The sequence below is a fragment of the Bos indicus genome, chromosome 13, assembly GCF_029378745.1.
Source record: "Bos indicus isolate NIAB-ARS_2022 breed Sahiwal x Tharparkar chromosome 13, NIAB-ARS_B.indTharparkar_mat_pri_1.0, whole genome shotgun sequence".
In the NCBI taxonomy this organism is placed as follows: Eukaryota; Metazoa; Chordata; class Mammalia; order Artiodactyla; family Bovidae; genus Bos; species Bos indicus.
This window is the reverse complement of record NC_091772.1, coordinates 39,738,202-39,758,673: the sequence shown is the minus strand read 5'-3', so window position 1 is coordinate 39,758,673 and position 20,472 is coordinate 39,738,202. Positions and strand designations below refer to the sequence as shown.

General features: G+C 43.0%; 1 protein-coding gene across 5 annotated transcripts in view; it reads right to left on the bottom strand.

Annotated features, from left to right (window-relative positions):
• CFAP61 (cilia and flagella associated protein 61) overlaps nt 1-20,472 on the bottom strand; it is a 247,992-nt gene that overhangs the window by 158,258 nt on the left and 69,262 nt on the right. For all 5 annotated transcript variants that reach the window (XM_070802104.1, XM_070802105.1, XM_070802106.1 and 2 more), the window contains exons 10-13: nt 14,933-15,004; nt 13,890-14,068; nt 12,202-12,241; nt 8,084-8,223 (exon numbers count right to left, since the gene is read on the bottom strand). In XM_070802104.1, coding sequence (XP_070658205.1) covers nt 8,084-8,223; nt 12,202-12,241; nt 13,890-14,068; nt 14,933-15,004 — 431 coding nt within the window. The remainder of the gene's footprint in view (nt 1-8,083; nt 8,224-12,201; nt 12,242-13,889; nt 14,069-14,932; nt 15,005-20,472) is intronic.

Genomic DNA, 20,472 nt, shown 5'->3' with positions numbered 1-20,472 from the left:
AGTGATGATGTCTCCACCTTAGCCTGGAGGCTGGGCCCTGCATACGATGTAGAGTTCATACAAGGCACACTCTCCAGTCATTATAGGGTTATTAGTGTTATTATCAAATAGGACAAGGCTACTCCTCCTACTATTAATAAAGTGAAATACTCTAACCTACTTTGCTTCCAACTGTAGTGAATATTTGTGCTTATGTTTTAATGTCCGCTTCCGTTCTATGTGCAAAGCAGCACATTTGTAAAGAGCAATCTACATATATAGTTAAGTGATATAAAAATGATCAATTACTTTGTCTCTTAGTCACGTCCAACTCTTTGTGACCCCAGGGACTGTAGCCCACCAGCCTCTTCTGTCCATGGAGTTTTCCAGGCAAGAACACTAGAGTGGGTTGCCATTTCTTTCTCCAGGGGATCTTCCTGACCCAAGGATCAAACCCACATCCCCTGCATCTCCTGCACTGGCAGGCAGATTCTTTACTGCTGAGCCACCAGGGAAGCCCCAATCAATTGCTATCACCTGAATAACAGAATAATAATAAAATTGGAAAAAGAGTACATCAAGGCTGTATATTGTCACCCTGCTTATTTAACTGATACGCAGAGCACATCATGAAAAATGCTGGGCTGGATGAAGCACAAGCTGGAATCAAGATTACCAGGAGAAATATCAATAACCTCAGATATGCAGATGACACCCTTATGGCAGAAAGTGAAGAAGAACTAAAGAGCCTCCTGATGAAAGTGAAAGAGGAGAGTGAAAAAGTTGGCTTAAAACTCAACATTCAGAAAACGAAGATCATGGCATCTGGTCCCATCACTTCATGGCAAATAGATGGGAAAACAATGGAAACAGTGACAAACTTTATTTTCTTGGGCTCCAAAATCACTGCAGATGGTGACGGCAGCCATAAAATTAAAAGACACTTGCTCCTTGGAAGAAAAGTTATGACTGACCTAGACAGCATATTAAAAAGTAGAGCCATTACTTTGCCACCAAAGTCTATCTAGCCAAAGCTATGGTTTTTCCAGTAGTCATGTATGGATGTAAGAGTTGAACCATAAAGAAAGCTGAGTGCAAAGAATTGATGCTTTTGAACTGTGGTGTTGGAGAAGACTTTTGAGAGTCCCTTGGACTACAAAGAGATCCAACCAGTCCATCCTAAAGGAAATCAGTCCTGAATATGAATTGGAAGGACTGATGCTGAAGCTGAAACTCCAATACTTTGGCCACCTGATGTGAAGAACTGACTCATTGGAAAAGACCCTGATGCTGGGAAAGAATGAAGGTGGGGGGAGAAGGGGATGACAGAGGATGAGATGGTTGGATGGCATCACTGATTCGATGGACATGAGTTTGAGTAAGCTCCAGGAGTTGGTGATGGACAGAGAAGCCTGGTGTGCTACAGCTCATGAGGTTGCAAAGAGTCAGACACAACTGAGCAACAGAACTGAACTGAACTGAACTGAATAATAGAAACAGCATGAGCAATTTTTAAGTGAAAGATAAGAACATGGTTCTGACATGGCCACCTTGTGCCAAAATCTAGTTCAGATGTTCCTACTTGTATCTCTCCACAAGTTTGGAATGAGGAGTTTTGGATCATCATTCTTTCATTATCAGCTCTGTGCTGGGTCCCTTCCTCTTCCCCACAACCAGGTACAGAGCCGGGAAAGAGACCATGCCCACCAGCTCTTCTGCCGGTTACCGTGCACAACCTTCCCAGAAGTGAACACATGCTCAGGCCAAGACGGTTTAGGCATTTTCTCCTCAAGGGCTCACACGTGGTTCTAGGGCTGCTTTGAATCAGAGGAGCTTAGCCATGGTTGTCCACCCATCCATGGGGCTTCCTCCAGCCATAGAAGAAGCAAGTTCTCCCAAGGGGGTCCTACATGGGCCCCCCTGGTTTCCTAACCCTTCCCCGTGGCCCTTCACCTCCCCAGGTCACTCCACCTTCACATGTCCCTCCTTTGCTGAACTTGGATGTTCAGGAAATGTCACCTCTCCACGAAGAAGTGATGTCATCCTCGCCCACTGGTCCCTTCTTGGATCTGGAAAGTTTTGTTTCACAAGAGATTTTGTTCTCCTGCTTTTGGCGGATTCTGGCCTCAAAGGTCAGATTTTATAGCATTTAATCAGACTGCATACATAACAAAATAGAAAATCATACATAAAAGTAGAACGAAAAAGATTTAACAGTTAATTTTTCAACTTCAGGTTGAATGAATGAATGGTTATAGACACCTAGCAGTCAATGTGTATGTCATCACTCAGTCCTGCAGAATATAGGGTGGTTTTTTGATGCCAGTGAATTAAAACTAAATGATGGAAAGAAGAAAAAGTAATTTGAATCTTTCTGCATTTCAAAGGAGTGATCTATGTAATAGAAACATAAAATAATTCGACAGCTTTGGCATTTCAGTTTAAACCAAAACAAAATGATAACCACAAAATAAAGTTTCTCTTGGCTTCTATTCAAGGAAGCTGGTTAAAAGCACCAGAAAGACTGATAGCCCTAAACCACTCTCAGTGACAACATGGGCCTGAAACAGGTAGAATGGCGCCATGCTAGAAAAAGATGACTACCAGGCATCAGTGAGCCACCCATGGAGAAGCATATAAAGCAAAAACACTGAGGGAAGGAGCCATTTAAAAGCCAACTCCTAAGGGCATTTTTATTTGCTGAGCAAAGTTGACAATAAGTAGTATGATTCAACTTAGAGGTCAATGTTTATTCATAGAAAATCATTTCTGGCACCAAAAAAAAAATATATATATATATATATATATATCAGCTGGATGAGTAAGTTTGAAACCTAATCTCCCAAATTTTAAAAAAAAAAATGCCAAATTTCAGAAAAATATGCTTTGGAAGGGCAGGAAGATGGAATGACCAGTTGGTTCATCCAAACGTGTCCTCTGGTCATGAATAAAGAATAAAAGCCCATGGAATGGTGGCTCAGATGGTAAAAAATCCACCTGCAATACGGGAGACCTGGGTTCGATCCCTGGGTCTGGGATGCCCTGGAGAATGGAACGGCTGGCTACCCACTCCAGAATTCTCCAATTCTCTGGCCTGGAGAATTCCATGGACAGAGAAGCCTGGCGGGCTACAGTCCATGGGGTTGCAAAGTCAGACACGACTGAGAGACTTTCACACACATAACGGTGAAGGACAGGCAGGCGGAGGAAAGGAACAGGGGTCCTCATACCACACACCCCCCTCAGGTTATATAAGCAGGCACCCCTGAGATCACTCGGTGAAGGAGAGTGTTAAAAAGCGTTCAGTTATGCACATTCCAAATGAAAGCTAACATAAATGCTGGAAAATGTCCTCTCAAAGACCAGTAGCCACAAATGAAATGAGAGGGGCCCCCTCGTGGAATCTGTTGACAGAGAGGTAACACCGCTAACAACCAAGCAATTTGTCCCTGTGCTCAGCAGCATGGCCAGAGGGCAGGTGACAGACATAAATATAATTTCCCAAGGGAAGAGGAAGGCGATCCAGTGGGAGCCGAGGACAGGAGGTCATGAAATTTAGAGTAACCAAACTTAAGGGCAAGAACAATCCATCCCAGATGTCAAGAGAAGTGAAGCAAAAAATGGAAGAACACGGATGTATTTAAAGCCACAGCTCAAAAAGCGGGGCAGCGGAGGGCTGTGCCCACATGGCTGCTCCACTGCCTCCTGCCCTCTGCCCCCACGTGTCTCATGCCCTCACATTCGCCCTCATCACTACCTGGTCTGTATCTTCTCACTCCCCTTCCTTTGCATCTTTCTCCTCTACCTGGAATGCAGGTAGAATTTAAAGAATTAAAGATCTAGGTTTGCTCTAGAGAAAAATGACCCATTGCCATGGCCACAAGAGAGACATCCCCTGTTGGTGACACACACATGGGTTTTGAGGGACATCCCCCCCTACACGCAAGCAGATTCCAAGCAGCAAGGCGTCAGGAACAAGAGTAAAAGTGCAAAGGAGCCACAAGACTGGACACACTGAGAACTCGGTGAGCGGTGGTGGATGGGTTGTCAATGAAACTCAGAGCAACAAAGGAAAGCTCCCAAAGAGGGCTCAGAGGGGAACAGTGACAAAGACCATGACTTTCTAAGGACCCAGAAACTATTTCTGCTTGAGAGTTTAACTTTTCAGAAAAGAACCCAGGTGCACACAATCTGCACCTTTATATGTAAGTGATTAGAACAAAGCAAACATGAAGCTGACATTGCAAATGGTTACAAAGAATAGCGAGGGCCCTGCTGCCACCAGGATTAATTTCCAGATGCATGTTGAAAGTCTCATTGTTTTGAAAAATTAAACTTAATTTTTAATAAAAGAAATATGTGTTCATAGTAAGAAAAGGAAGTGTACAAGAAAGGAACATGACTATGAATTAAATAATTAAGCAACTAAGAGCAAGGTCATGACCACAGGCAGACCCGGGGCCCAGTCCTGACCGAATGTCATCTGGCTGCTGTCGTCAGTGTGTTTATTCATGAGTAGCATTGGAAGTCATGAGAAAATGTCACCAATATGCTCTATTCAAGAATGCAGAGAGTGTAAAGAGCACCTAATAAAAGTTTTACTTGAGTCATAGTAAAATTTAAACTCTCAGTGATACAAAATTAACTTCATTTTCTGTTATGGACATAATGCATGCCTATAATTAAAAAAAAAAATCACACAGAAATAAACAACCCACTCTTAAAAAGGGCAGAAGATATGAACAGACATCTCACCAAAGTAGATACACAGATTGCAGACAGCAAATGAAAAGATGCTCAACATCATAAATCAGTATGGAAATGCAAATTAAAGCAAGATACCACAATACAACTATTAGAATGGAAAAAATTCAGAACACTGACAAATGCCGGTGAGGATGTGAAGAAGCCTTCATTGCCGGCAGGAACGCAAAATGGTGGAGGACTTTGGAAGACAAGGGGGTAGTTTCTTACAAAACTCAATATTCTTACCATACAATCTATGGTTGTGCTCCTTGGTTTATACCCAAATGAGTCAAAAACTTACGTCCACACAAAAACCTGCACACGAATGTTTGTATTTGCCTTTGTAGTCTGCCTTATTCATAGTTGCCAAAACTTGGAAGCAACCAAGCGGTCTTTCAGTAGGTGAGAGGATAAATAAACTGCGGTCCATCCAGACAAAGGAATACCATTCAGGGTTAAAATGAATTCAGCCATCAAGCCTTGAAAATACTAATTACTAAATGAAAGAGGCTAATCTGTAAAGGCCAGACACTGTATGATTCCAGCTATGACATTCTGTGTGTGTGTTAGTTGCTCAGTCGTGTCCAACTCTTTGTGACCCCACAAACTGTAGCCCGCCAGGCTTCTCTGTCCATGGAATTCTCCAGGCAAGAATACTGGAGTGGATTGCCATTCCCTTCTCTAGGGGATCTTCCCGACCCAGGGATCAAACCCTGGTCTCCTGCATTGCAGGCAGATTCTTTACAGTTTGAACTATAGGGAACAAAACTACGGAAATGGTGATAAGGCCAGTGGCTGAAAGAGATGGTGGGGAAGGAGAGAGAGATGAACAGGTGGAGTACACAGGAGTTTTAGAAACTACTATATGGCAAAACCAATACAATATTGTAAAAAAAAAAAAGAAAAGAAACTACTCTATATGAAATTATAATGGAGGACACATCATTACACATTTGACCAGACCCATCAGCAGTGGCTACAGGACTGGAAAAGGTCATTTTTCATTTCAAGCCCAAAGAATGTTCAAACTACCACACAACTGCACTCATCTCACATGCTAGCAACGTAATGCTCAAAATTCTCCAACCAGGCTTCAACAGTATGTGAACTGCGAACTTCCAGATGTTCAAGCTGGATTTAGAAAAGGCAGAGGAACCAGAGATCAGATTTCCAACATCTGTTGGATCAAAGAAAAAGCAAGAGAATTTCAGAAAAATATCTACTTTTGTTTCATTGACTATGCTAAAGTCTTTCACTGTGTGGATCAAAATAAACTGAAAAATTATTAAAAAGATGGGAATACCAGACCACCTTACCTGTCTCCTGAGAAATCTGTATGAAGGTCAAGAAGCAACAGCTAGAACTGGACATGGAAAATGGACTGGTTCCAAATTGGGAAAGGAGTATGTCAAGGCTGTATATTGTCACCCTGCTTATTTAACTTATGTGCAGAGTACATCATGTGAAATGCTGGGCTGGATGAAGCACAAGCTGGAATCAAGATTGCCAGGAGAAATATTAATAACCTTAGATATGCAGATGACACCACCCTTATGGAAGAAATCGAAGAGGAACTGAAGAGCCTCTTGATGAAAGTGAAAAGCTGGCTTGAAACCCAACATTCAGAAAACAAAGATCATGGCATCTGGTACCATCACTTCATGGCAAATAGATGGGAAAACAATGGAAACAGTGAGACTTTATTCTTCTGGGCTCCAAAATCACTGCAGATGGTGACTGCAGCCATGAAATTAAAAGATGCTTGCTCCTTGGAAGGAAAGCTATGACCAACCTAGACTGCATATTAAAAAGCAGAGACATTACTTTGCCAACAAAGGTCTGTCTAGTCAAAGCTATGGTTTTTCCAATAGTTATGTATGGATATGAGAGTTGGACCATAAAGAAAGCTGAGTGCCAAAGAACTGATGCTTTTGAACTGTGGTGTTGGAGAAGACTCTTAAGAGTCCCTAGGACTGCAAGGAGATCCAATCAGTCCATTCTAAAAGAAATCAGTCCTGAATATTCATTGGAAGGGCTGATGCTAAAGCTGAAGCTCCAATAATTTGGCCGCTTAATGCAAAGGACTTGGGAAATACTCTAATGTCAGGAAAGACTGAAGGCAGGAGAAGAAGGGGACGACAGGATGAGGTGGTTGGAGGGCATCACCGACTTGATGGACATGAGTTTGAGCAAACTCTGGGAGTTGGTGATGGACAGAGAAACCTGGAGTGCTGCAGTCCATGAGGTCACAAAGAGTTAGGCATGACAGAGTGACTGAACTGAATTGAACTGATAGAAGGTGTAACCGATGAGCAAGCCTTCATGTAAACTGTGGACTCTGGTTGATGATGGTGCATCCCTATAGGTTCATCGATGGTACAAATGGTGCTGTGAGCCTAAAACTGCTCTAGAAAATAAAATTTATTAATGAAAAAAATTAAACAGAGCCCACAGATATAAAGCAAAGAATACATTGCCATGTACACCCCCACATCTTTATCTTGCTTCCCAAAGGCACATAAGGTTAATAAAGTCCTATGGACTTTTCTAGAATGTCTCTTATGTATATAAGATTAAAAACAAATCTTGATTTTTTTTCTTGCATGTTCTAAAAAGACCGTCTCCGTCCTGAGAGATGGTAAGGATCAGTCTGCACTCACACTCCCCATGGGCTTCCTCTGACTGGGTTTATTTTTGCAGTGACACGTCTCCGTGGTCCCACAGACCCACGGCTGGTATCCCCATCACAGCTGCAGGTTACTTTTACTTGAGTGTTTATGAGCTTTGAAAGGACCGGGGAAACATCAGTAGGTTGCTCACTGCTGTATTCTCAGAACCTTGCCTGGAACTAGCACTGTAGACACAGTTTCTAATTTGGACCTATTGCAATATTTACACTGAACTCTTCGATCATGTGGGAATTTATTTTACTGGAGAATATGAAGAATATTTCTGTTCTTGTTTTTACCCCATCACTTACAGAATAATTCTTTCTTTTCCCATCATTGTGACACAAATGCCATCACATAATTCATCTATATGCCTTTAAACACACACACATTCAATTTTTACTCTCTTGGGGTCTTTCTTGTGTTACCTTGCTCTACCCATAGAAATGGTCAAATGACATTGTTTTGATTATCTTAGAGTTGGATTATGCTTTAATATCGGACTGGACTAGTAATTTGTCACTGTGATTCTTTCCCTAAATAGATTGGTAAAAATCACTTAATGAAGCCCTCCACCAAGAAGATGATTTTAAAAATAAGTTATTAAATTAAAATGGCAGGGAGTTCCTTTTCCGTTCTCCTTTTGTAACTTCATGGATTGTCTTTTCGCCCTCCGAGCATCTGCTTACTTGAGCAACCCTGCCCGATGGAAGACGTACAGGTCCTGCTCTAGGGTGCAGTTGTTGAACGGAACCACCTTCACGAAGCTCTGGATGAGGACAAACTCAGGGGTGAGATGCGGCACAGAAACGATGCAGAAGTCCTTGTCCTGATGTGATTGGAAACCAGAAATCATTAATCACCAAACAAATTTCTGCTGTAAAACACTAAAGAGGAGTAAAATGTGTGAAGGAGACGGTACTCAAGTTAAACATTCCTATCATTTGGAAAATAATCAGAAAATTCAGGGAGATAAACAACTGTAAGAATATGGGGAAAATGTCTGGTCTTTGACTGAAACCTACATAAAAGAATACTGTGAACAATGGAAGCCATTTGGCACAGCTGTGTTTTTGGAAGTAGAGTTTTAAAGTAAGGACGTTTCCATTTGCAAACTCACTTGTATCCAGGAGTGAATGAAGCAGTGCACTGCCATGGCAAAGGCCTGGGTTTACCCAGTGCTGCTGTGCCAGTCGTGGTCCCTGCCTCCGTGAGGAGAGAGGGTGGTGCTTCAGGCCTTTTCAGCTCCAAAGTCCTGTGATTACTCAGGCATGGATGTCTGTGTATTTTGTCACGATGTGATCTTCCCTGGGTGATGAGATCTAAGGGCAGGTTAACCTGGGCAGTGATATTTGCGTGTCCTGACCTGAAACATGCTAGCCAGGAGCTGCTTCTGGCCACCAAGCGTTTGGAACCTGGCTAGTGTGACAGGGGAATCCAATTGTTACTTTTATTTCATTTTGATTAATCTAAATTTAAATTTCAAAACTGATACTTGGGAACCCTCCTACATTGTTGGTGGGAATATACACTGAGGCAGCCACTATGGAGAGCAGGATGAAGGTTCCTCAAAAAATTAAAAACAGAACTACCATATGACCCAGCAATCCCACTCCTGGAGAAAACTACACCTCAAAAAGGTACACGCACCCAGGACATGGAAGCAACCTAAATGTCCATCGACAGATGAATGGAAAAGATGTGTGTATATATGTATACACACACATACACACATGATGGAATATTACTCGGCCATAAAAAAAGAATGAAATAATGCCATTTGCAGCTACATGGATGGACCTAGATATTATCATACTAAGTGAAGTAATTCAGACAGAGAAAGGCAAATACCATATAATCACATACATGTGGAATCTAAAAAAAAAATACAAATGAACTTATTTATAAAAAGAAACAGACTCACAGACATAGAAAACAAGCTTATGGTTGCAAAGAGGAGGGGGAGTAGGGGAGGTGTGGAGTAGGAGCTCCGGGTCAGTAGACACAAACTGCTGCTGCTGCTGCTAAGTCGCGTCAGTCGTGTCCGACTCTGTGCGACCCCATAGACGGCAGCCCACCAGGCTCCCCCGTCCCTGGGATTCTCCAGGCAAGAACACTGGAGTGGGGTGCCATTTCCTTCTCCAGTGCATGAAAGTGAAAAGTGAAAGTGAAGTCTCTCAGTCATGTCCGACTCTTAGCAACCTCATGGACTGCAGCCCACCAGGCTCCTCTGTCCATGGGATTTTCCAGGCAAGAGTACTGGAGTGGGGTGCCATTGCCTTCTCTGAAACACAAACTATTACGTATCAAATAGATAAGCAACAAGGTCTCACAGTATAGCAGAGGGAACTACATTCCATATCCTTCAGTAAATCATAATGGTAAAGAAAAAATAATAAAATAAAAACTCAGTTGTTATTGGAAAAGTTGCATGTCTGTTTAGAACAAGTGGGTATATGAATCTATTCATTCAACTACAACTCGTAGGAAATCTAAAAGCAGATCAAGGAGTTCTGATGACAAGTATAAATTTTAGGAAATCTAAAACCAGATCAAGGATTTCAGATGACAAGTTAGCGCTTGTTCTACAATGTACCCTAAGTGTAAAATACACACCGGATTTTAAAAACTGAGACAAGGGGTATTCAAGATCTCCTTAATAATCTTTCATACTTTTGGACATAGTACATTGAGTAAAATTCATTATTAAAGTTGATGTCACCTGTGTCTCTTTAGTTTTTTTTTTTTTTTCTTAATAATGTGTCTGCTGTACATAGAGGTCAGACTTGAGGACACAGCAAGGGAAGGAGAGGGTGGGATGAATTGAGAGACTAGTGTTGAAACATATACATTACTGTATGTAAAATTAGATAGCCAGTGGAAATTTGTTGTATGACTCAGGGAGCTCAAATCCGGTGCTCTGTGACAACGCAGAGCAGGGGGCTGGAGTGGGAGGGGGTAGGGAGGTTCATGAGGGAGGGGCATACATATAGCCATTGCTGATTCATGTGGATGTATGGCAGAAACCAACACAATACGGTAAAGCAATTATCCTCCAATCAAAAATAAATAAATTTAAATTAAAAAAAAAAATGTATCTGCTGGAACATTTGGAACTTGGTGTCTGTGGGACAGTGCTGCTGTGGACTGTCTCTGCTCCGCACGTCCCCCAAGAACCTCTGCCAGGCGCCTGCAGAGCAGCTTGCTCTTCCCAGAGCTAATTTGTCCCTGTGGGATCTCGCCTCCTGCTGAACCCTGTGAAGGCATTGCCTGAGCTAATCCAAAACCTTGGGGACACGCGTGCAACTCAAAGGAGTGAGTCACTCTCTGACCTTATCCTCCTTCTAGCAAAATAACAGCTCCTTCTGGGGAACTTGTGAGTCAAGTTGTCGAAATACTCTAGCTGAAAAAAAGGACTGAGTGCCACGTCCCAGGGGCTTCCTCTGGGAGGAGGAGACATTAATGAATTGCTTTATGGTGGATGGGAAGGATTAAGGATGAAGTAATGATGATATTTTGCTCCTGTCTCCCAGATCCTGAAATAATTAAAAAGTAAACACGTCAGAGTTCTCTGGCTATCCAGTGGTCAAGATCCCATAGGGGTCCACTGTAGTGGGTGTGGGTTTGATTCCTGGCGAGGGAACTAAGATCCCATATGCCACCTGGAAGAGCCAAAAAATAAATAAATAAAAAGTAAACATGTCTTTTATGGTTTTAAAGCCATTTTGTCATAATACCGAAGACCTGTCTTTGCATGGACTTTAAAATAGCAATGAAGTGAACTTAGTGAATTTACTTTGGGGCATCTCTGAGGGAAGCCAGCTTTGCAAATCCTCTCTCAGGGTCACTACAGAGGTTTCCGAGTTTCAAAATGCCTTAAAATTAATTTAAAAAAAATTATGATGGAGAACATCAGCACCAAGGCTTCATGATCTTAACAAAATGAGGAGATACAATCTATGATCACATAGCTTTCATGCAACAGAATTAAAGCCTCTTTGGTTTTTTAGCCTCAGTATAAAGAGCATCAAGGAAAAATAAAACAATAGACATCTTGCCTATATTAGCTGACTGAAGAAGTGTGGTTGTTGACCTGACTTAACTGACAGGCCAGCCTCGAAAAAAGCCATAAAAATCCAGTGGAGGAAACTAAATTGTCTTCCTTCCCTACTCTCTTCCCTCCAATAAGGTAACAAGAGGTTGGTCAGAATTTCTATCCCTTGACAACCGTGAAGCAAAAATGGAAGTGGCAGCCCAGACACCCTGAGACAGAGAATCTTGTTTGCACTTGGGCGTCTGCTTGGGGTCATCACCAACCAACAGTAGAGGGTCAAGTGACTCCCACGTGTCAGGTGATGCCAACCAGAAGCCCGACCTCAAGTTCCCACCTTCTTACCCTCAGAAACGCAGTATACTGGTGTCGGAAATCTTTTAGCCAACACACACTATACAGAAATACAAAAGACTAACTTCACTGTAACTCCTGACATTTTCAGATGCTACCAGCATTCTGTCCATGATTTGGTTCTATTGATAGTAAAATACCAGCGAAATACTCTCTAAAAGAAGTTATGCATTGAAAGAATGTTAAAACAGCATGACTGAAAAATTATTGAGAATGACAATTTTTCCTACTTTGAAAAGTTCATGATGTATTATTCGCCCTTTTTTTTTCAGAACAGAGAAGCGGTCCCACCTCAATATTCATATCAGATATGTTTGGATAATGAGTATGGTATCTTACTTCTCTATAACTTTTCTAGCTTATAAAACCAATTATATTACTCAAAATTCAACATGTACTTACATGGAAAAGATGGAAAACAAAATTCATAAAGTCCAGTGACCTGTAAACAGACAATAAGAACTGTCACTGACCTCCAAGCAAATGCAGCATCCGTGTACCTTCCAAGAGATGTATGGCTCTCACCCCCTTAGGCAAGGATTAGCCAGTCACTACTCAGAATGTGTGTCGAGCTGACAGTAATCAACTGCAGAAGTCAGAAGCTTCAAATGTCAGTAATAAAGCATTTGCCTATATTCAAGATACTATTATGGCAATTAATAGTCTCTACACATTCAAAAAGCAAGACAGTCCTTTTGTGAACAGGATCCCTCCCTTCCTTTCTGGAGGAGCTGTGGGGAGACATGGGTATATTCTAAGCTACTCTGATCTTTTTCTTTTTTATATGCAAAAGATTTTCTGACCAGCGGCAGATGCCTATTTGTAGGCGAACCATAATGGGTCATCGAATTTCTGTTTGAAAATTCAAAAAGCATATTTCTTATCTTATCATGAGCAAGGGAAAATAAATATACGCAACAGATCTAGAAGGGTTTTTTACAGGCTTTTTAGATGTCTGTAATATAATTAGAATAAAAAGGTTTCCCCTTTTAATCTTTCAGTTGAATTGCAATTTCAAAGAAATTGAAAACCCAAGAGGAAAAAAAGTCCAAGTTAAAGCACGGTTCTAAGCAAGGCTGGGAGAATGGGATGTAATTAAACACACCCTCTAAGAAGGGAGTAGCCAGTGGCAATCTTGGTCATCTCAAAGATACTCCAGAACCTTCCAGTCTATGAAAATGTGCTAATCGTTCCTTCTTCAACACTGTTCTATGGACAGAATGTGGAGTGGGCGGGCACCCCAAAGGGGCTATGGACTCTCAGGAATGGAAGGCAGGGGTCCACATCCAGACTTCAGGGGGCAGCAAGCAGTGGACACGGGATTGTCTGCCCAGCACCGGGCCTCCTCCTTCCAGCAGCCAGCCTGGATTGTTGTTTGGTGTCCCATTAACCCCATCTCAGATTGAGACTCCAGCCCCGAGTCAGTGGGGAGCATGAGGAAAGTGACAAAGCTGTCCTCACGTATTGGCCCCAGCCATCAGCTTAGGAAAGAGCACACAGTCCAACCAGGCCCAATGGAGCTTCGAGAGGGGGCCCAAACCACACTGTCCTCCTCACTGGCTGTAGTGCAACGCTGAGGCCACGTCTTGTGGCCCCAGGTGGGGACACTCCTCTGAAGATGGGACTGGCAGAGCCAAAGGGTAGAGAGAAGCTTGGTCTGTGACTGAGTTATCCAAATCCCAGGTCAAGCCACACCGAAAATCAGTCCCTCCAATGGATTATGCTTTCTTCTATGTGGCAGTTTTTGTTCATGTTTCCAAAGCCAGTTTCAGTTGGATTTTCTGTCACTTGCAACTAAAAGATTCTAGACAAACTAAACCCGAAGTCTCCCCAGAATGCAAACTCTAGAGAATGAGGAGTAGCACGTGGCTTGGGAAGGTATGATCTCACAGAGCCTGGGCAGCCTGGAATTTCACGGGCTGGAGTCCGGAAATGGGGACTAGGAATCTGTAGTTTTAAAAAAAAACTCCCCAGAAATGAGGACGGGAAGCCAGGCTTGGAAACCCCTGACTCTGTGAGATGAAAGTATTGGGCGAGCAAGGCCAGAAGAAGCTCTCTCCACGGCAGACAAGCTGGGGACCGGGACTTGCCTTGCTTCGTACTTCTCGTCTATAAAAAACAGCTGGATGCAGAAGGCAGTGGAGGCGCCCTTGTAGATGGGGCGGAAACTGCTGGTGTCCTCAGGCAGAGAGACGGACAATGAGCTCCTATGGCTGATGTAGTAACCCATGTAAACCATACTGCTCACTTGACTGAGTTTTTCTGAGTCCTGCAACAAGGAGAGAGGACAAACCCAACTGGGAAACCCATTCATTCTCTGCAACTTAATGGCTAGTGGTTGCCTTGTCTGTACATGACACTGTTCCTGGGACAGATGTGACTGCCTCACCTGAGATGAACCATCCCGAGCCAGGCCTGGCTTTAAGGAGATGTTCATAATGAGATTTCAAAACTCGTAAGGCTGGGAACCAGTTTTCCTGGGAAGGTCAGAAAATGAATGGTCTCGGCTGGCCTTTGATACAGGCTCCATGTTTTAACTGCATCATTGAGGAAATGTTGAAAGTGAAAGTGTCAGTCACTAAGTCACATCCAACTCTTTGTGACCCTATGGACTGTAGTCCACCTGGATTCATGGAATTCTTCAGGAATTCTCCATTCCTTTCTCCAGGGGATCTTCCCAACCCAGGGACTGAACCTGGGTCTCCTGTGTGGCAGGCAGATTCTTTTAACATCTGAGCTACCAGCGAAGCCCCTTGTGTGTATAGTATAATAAAAGTTAAAATCATTATTAGCACTAAAAACTTATAAAGAAAATCAGGAGCCTCTTCTCTAGACAATGGGAAGAGGAAAAAGATTCTATCTACTGAAATGGTTGCAAATTATCAAAGTAGAAAGTATAACTTCTAGGACCAAGCTGTTTGAGGGAGACAGAATAAGAGGCCTAATCTCAGTGGAATAAGGGTCATCAAGGGTGACCTGCAGAGCAGGTCCTAAGGAAGGAGGCAGCTCTGAACTGGGAGAGGGAGGTGGGAGGCCGGGGGAAGGACAGGGCATAGGGGTGCAGGTGGAGAAGAGTGAGCTGCATGGGGGTGGGGGGTAGCACAAACCACTCCAGTGGCCTCGAAAGCCTTACCTCCACTTCACCAGTGTTCTCACTTGTGACTGGTGACAAAGCTTCCTCCACTGCAGCTTCTGTGCCTTTTCTCTGCAAATGACAAAGGCAAGACATGAGAATTAATCAATACCTGCAGTGGTTCAGAGCCTGAGTTCTGGTCAAATCCTGGCCTCGCTGCTTACCAGCCATGTGACTTTCACAAAGTAAGCCTCATCTGATTGTCTGAGGATACAGTCAGGACACGTGGATGGAGAGATGCTCAGTTACCTCCCAACTCTCTGCAGATGTTATTAATATTTATCCTTCCTTCACTCTCATTTTTCTATATAATTTGAAAGCTGCACTAGGGTTTTTAACTGCTCTGTATGCTCAGTCACTTCAGTCGTGTCTGACTTTGCAACACTATGGACTGTAGCCTGCCAGGCTCCTCTGTCCATGGGATGTTTCAGGCAAGAATACTGGAATGGGTTGCCATTTCCTCCTCCAGGGGATTTTCCCAAAGCAGGCATTGAACCCGTGTTTCCTGTGTATCCTGCATTGCAGGCGGATTTCTTTACCCACTGAGCCACTGGGGAAGCCTATATAGGTGCCCATAAAAATATCGTCACAGTAAAAAGTGGTATGTTTCCACATGCCTCTCCCCACAACCCGGGGCCACTCTGCCAACCATAGGAAAACAATGATCTGCTTCGTCAGTGTAGATCGTATGCTGAGTCTACTTCTGGATTATCTGTTCTGTTTGATCCATCTATTATTAACCTTGACATCATTACCACACTAACTCAGTTACAAGAACCTTATAATAAATCTTGAAATCAGCAGCATTAGTCCTACAGCTTGTTCCCTTCCCATAGTTGCTTTGGCTGTGCTAGGTCCTTCTCAATTTCATCTGAATTTTGAAATTAGTTTTCATTTCACTTGGGCTCCAAAATCAAAGGCATTGACTGCAACCATGAAATTAAAAGATGCTTGCTCCTTTGAAGGAAAGCTATGACAAACCTAGATAGCATATTAAAAAGCAGAGACATCACTTTGCCAACAAAGATCCATACAGTCAAAGCTATGGTTTTTCCAACAGTCATGTATGGATGTAAGAGTTGGACCACAAAGAAGGCTGAGTGCTAAAGAATTGATGCTTTCGAATTGTGCTGAAGAAGACTCTTCAGAGTCCCTTGGACTGCAAGGAGATCAAACTAGTCAATCCTAAAGGAATTGACTAGTTTGAATATTCACTAGAAGGACTGATGCTGAAGCACCAATACTTTGGCCACCTGATGCAAACTACCAACTCATTGGAAAAGACCCTGAGGCTGGGAAAGATTGAGGGCAAGAGGAGAAAGGGACAACAGAGGATGAGATGGTTGGGTGGCATTACCGACTCAATGGACATGAATCTGAACAAACTCTAGGAGATAGTGAAGGACAGGGAAGCCTGGTGTGCTACAGTACATGGGGTCACAAAGAGTCAAACACAACTTAGTGACTGAACAACAACAACAACAAAAATTAGTTTTGGCTTGAGATTTCATTGATCAACTGACATCTTGAAAATACCGAGTCCTCAAAATTATGTATGGGAGATATTTCTCCACCTATTTAGGTCTTATTTCATTTCTCTCATAAATGTTTTGTAGTTTTTAGTATACAGGTTTTAAACATCTTTTGTCAGATTCATGTGTTTTGTGTATTTGTACTACTGTAAGGGCTTCCAGGTAGTGCAGTGGCAATGAATTTGCCTGCGGATGCAGGAGACCCAAGAGGCACAGGTCCAATCCCTGGGTCAGGAAGATCTCCTGGAGAAGGAAATAGCAACCCACTCCAGTATTCTTGCCTAGAAAATTCCATGGACAGAGGAGCTTGGCCGGGTACAGTCCATGGGGCTACAAAGAGTCAGATGCGACTGAGCATGCTGTATTATAAATAGTATTTATTTAAATTCCTCATTGTTCATTACTCTTATGCATAGATAAAACTGAACTTTGCCTATTAGTTTTGTATATATTTAGCAGTTTATTAAATTACTTATTAGTTCTATAGCTGTTTTATAGATTCTAGATGACAATGCTGCTGCTGCTGCTGCTAAGTTGCTCCAGTCATGTTCAACTCTGTGCGACTCCATAGACGGCAGCCCACCAGGCTCCCCTGTCCCTGGGATTCTCCAGGCAAGAACACTGGAGTGGGTTGCCATTTCCTTCTCCAATGCATGAAAGTGAAAAAAGTGAAGTCGCTCAGTCATGTTTGACTCTTAGCGACCCCATGGACTGCAGCCCACCAGGCTCCTCCATCTGTGGGATTTTCCAGGCAAGAGTCCTGGGGTGGGGTGCCATCACCTTCTCCGCTAGATGACTATGTTATCCGCAAATTGAAGACAGTTTTAATCCTTCCTTTCCAATCTAGATGCTTTTAAAGTATTTTCTTGTCTTTTTTCACCAGCTTGAACCTCCAGAATAATTATGAATAGAAGTGGTGAGAACACACATTCTTGTTCCTGACCTTGGTGGAAAAGGTCATCCTTTTACCATTAAGGATGATGCTAGCCACATGCTTTTCAAAAATAACCTCTATCAAATTGAAGAACTTCTATTCCTAGTTTTCTGAGAGTTTTATGAGGAATGAATGTGAATTTTCAAATACCTTTCCAATATTTAAGAGATAATCATACAGGTAATCCTTTTTAGAATGTTAATATGGTGAATTACTTTCATTGATCTTCTTATAATTGTATTTCTAACCTTGTAACCCAGAATAAACCCTGCTTGGTCATGATGTATTGTCCTTTTAATACACAGATTCAATACAAGATTTCTATTTGAATTTTTCCATCAATGTTCATGAGAGCTATTGATCTGGTTTTATTTTCCTGTAATGTTGTCTGTTGAGAAAGATCATACTTTAGATGACTTGAATCCTTTAATTATCTTGAGACTTATTTTCTAGCTTGGAATATGATCTAACTTGGGAAATATTCCACATGTATGTGGGAAGATGTATCTACTGGGTCGTGTGCTCTATTAAGTGCGAATTGGGTCAAATTGGGTAGAGTGTTCTATTAAGTGCAAATCAGGTCTTATTGTCAATAGCGCTCTTAAAATCTTCCACACTCCTATCAATTTTCTGTCTACTTATTCTATCTGTGATCAAGGGAGGGACGCTGAGGTCATCAAATATAGTTGCTTATTTATTCATTTGTCTTTGCAGTTCTATCAGTTTGTGTTTTGTGAAGTTCTACAATTAGGTACATAAATATTTGACTGTTATGTCCTCTTGACTTTCGTTGTCCCTGGTAATATTCCCTCCTCTGAAATCCACTTGGTCTGAAATGAATGAAGCTTCTCTAGCTTTCTTTTGATCAGTGTTACCATGGTGTGTCTACATGCATGCTTTTCATTTGAACCTATTCTGTCCACTCAAAGTGCATGTTTGTGACCCACATATAACTGTCTTGCTTTTTAATTGAATCTATATCTGCTTTACGTGTTCTTTAATTGGGATATGTACAACAACACAAAGACCATTTTACATTTCATGCAATTATTAATGTGTGTAGGATTAAGTCCGTCATCTTGCTGTTTGTTTTCTATTTGTCCTATCTGTTCTTTATTCCCTCTTTCCTTTTTTAAAAAAATTTCTTTGCTGTCTCTTGGATTAATTGTATATTTTTATAATTCCACTTTACCTCTTTGTAGGCTTATTAGATATAACTTTCTGAATTTGATTTGTAACTTTTTTTTTTAATTTAGAGAAGCCTGGCAGGCTGCAGTCCATAGGGTCACAAAGAGTTGGACACGGCTGAAGTGACTCAGCACGCACGCACACCTACGTTCCTCCTGCCCTGTGCTATGGCCAGGAACTCTCTCAAGGCAGGAGGCCAGCACAGTCAGAGGGCTCAACAGAGTTGTTTCCCACCTCTTAAGCATCACTCTCCTTTGTTATCTGATGAGCAGAGTCTTAAAACTTACTTCATATACGTTGGCAATGTTTTTCAGGCAGGGAAGTAAATCTAGTCTCTATCTCCATCTTTGCCGGAAGCAGAAATACCTCTTACTGAGTTCTTTTTATCACTTCCATTCATCAGCTTCCTCTCCCACACTCTAGTCCATGGCATACAACCTTCTTTAAAAGCTTCAGAGGTCCTTCAGGGCCCTCTCCTGCATGGTTTTCCACCCTCATTTCCATATCCTGAACTAGTAGGCCTTCCTCTTCCCATGGAGTACCATCTCCCGAAGGCTGAGGTTGTGTTTTAGCCCCATGAGCACCCTTAGTCCCTAACAGAGAGTTCAGCAGTTATGTGTGTTCAACCTCTGTGCAGAGACAAAATCAGTCTTCAAAACACAACACCACCCAGCTACAGGTTGGGTCCTATTGTGGTCTGTGGTACAGGAAGGCACTCTTCATAGAGGCAATGAAGGCAGGGTGAGCCAGGTGGCCCAGCAGTGAGATAAAGGTCCTCCCTACCTCCTTTTCTTCCCATGATCTTCTTCGCATGAGCTGATGGGCAGGGGGAACGTTATTTTGTACAAGACTGGAAAGGAGAAAAAAGTGGGGGTAAGGGGGCGGTTGGGGGCTGGAGGCCGGGAAGCAATGACACTGCCCCAGCCCCTATTCTGGTTTCACATAGATGGAAGAGTCAGGAGGACCAGAAGCAGAAGGGCCCAGGCCATGAAACACGTGCTGGGACCCTGGCCACACGCAGTGCTGATGCAGGGCTGGGCTGCTCATGGTAGCCAGAGGTAAGCCTGTTCATTCTCCCCACCTCTTTGGTGAGGCTTGTTTCAGAGGACACAGGGACTTGCCCCGAGGTCTTGCAGGAGTAGATGAGGACCCAGAGCCCAATCTATATGGGCGTTTCTATTTCTAGGAATAATCAGTGGTCAGAGGGTGGCAGAGCTAGAATGATGGCTGGATCCCCAGCCCATCCCCCCAAATCCTATGTCCTGTATGATAGGGCTGATTGTGCCTCCTTCAGTGTGGGGTTTGCTTCCCTGTAGACTCTAGAGAGTCCCTTGGACTGCAAGGAGATCAAGCCAGTCAATCTTAAAGGAAATCAAGCCTGAATACTCATTGGAAGGACTGATGTGGAAACTGAAGCTCCAAAACTTTGGCCACCTGATGCAAAGAGCTGACTCATTGGAAAAGACCCTGATGCTGGGAAGGGGCAGAAGGAGAAGAGGGTGACAGAGGATGAAGTGGTTGGATGGCATCACCGATGCAATGGACATGAACTTGGGCAAACTCCAGGAGATGGTGAGGGACAGGGAAGTCTGGCATGCTGCAGTCCATGGAGCCACGAGGAGTCAGACAGGACTTTGCGACTGAACAAATGGTCAGGGCAGCAGCACTAGCAGAGCAGGAGGTGAGGGTGGGGTGGAGAGGGATCCTGCTGAAGGCAGGCCAGGGAGCTGTGGCAGGTGCTTCTACAGCCTGAGGGGCCCAGTCAGGCAGGGAGAAGACGCTGCCTCACTGGAGTCTGTGGACAAGGTGTGTTTTCTACTGGCTTTATCCATATCAGCCTCCTGAAACCAGGAAAGAGTGAGGAGGCAGGGGGAGAAGGGGTGGAA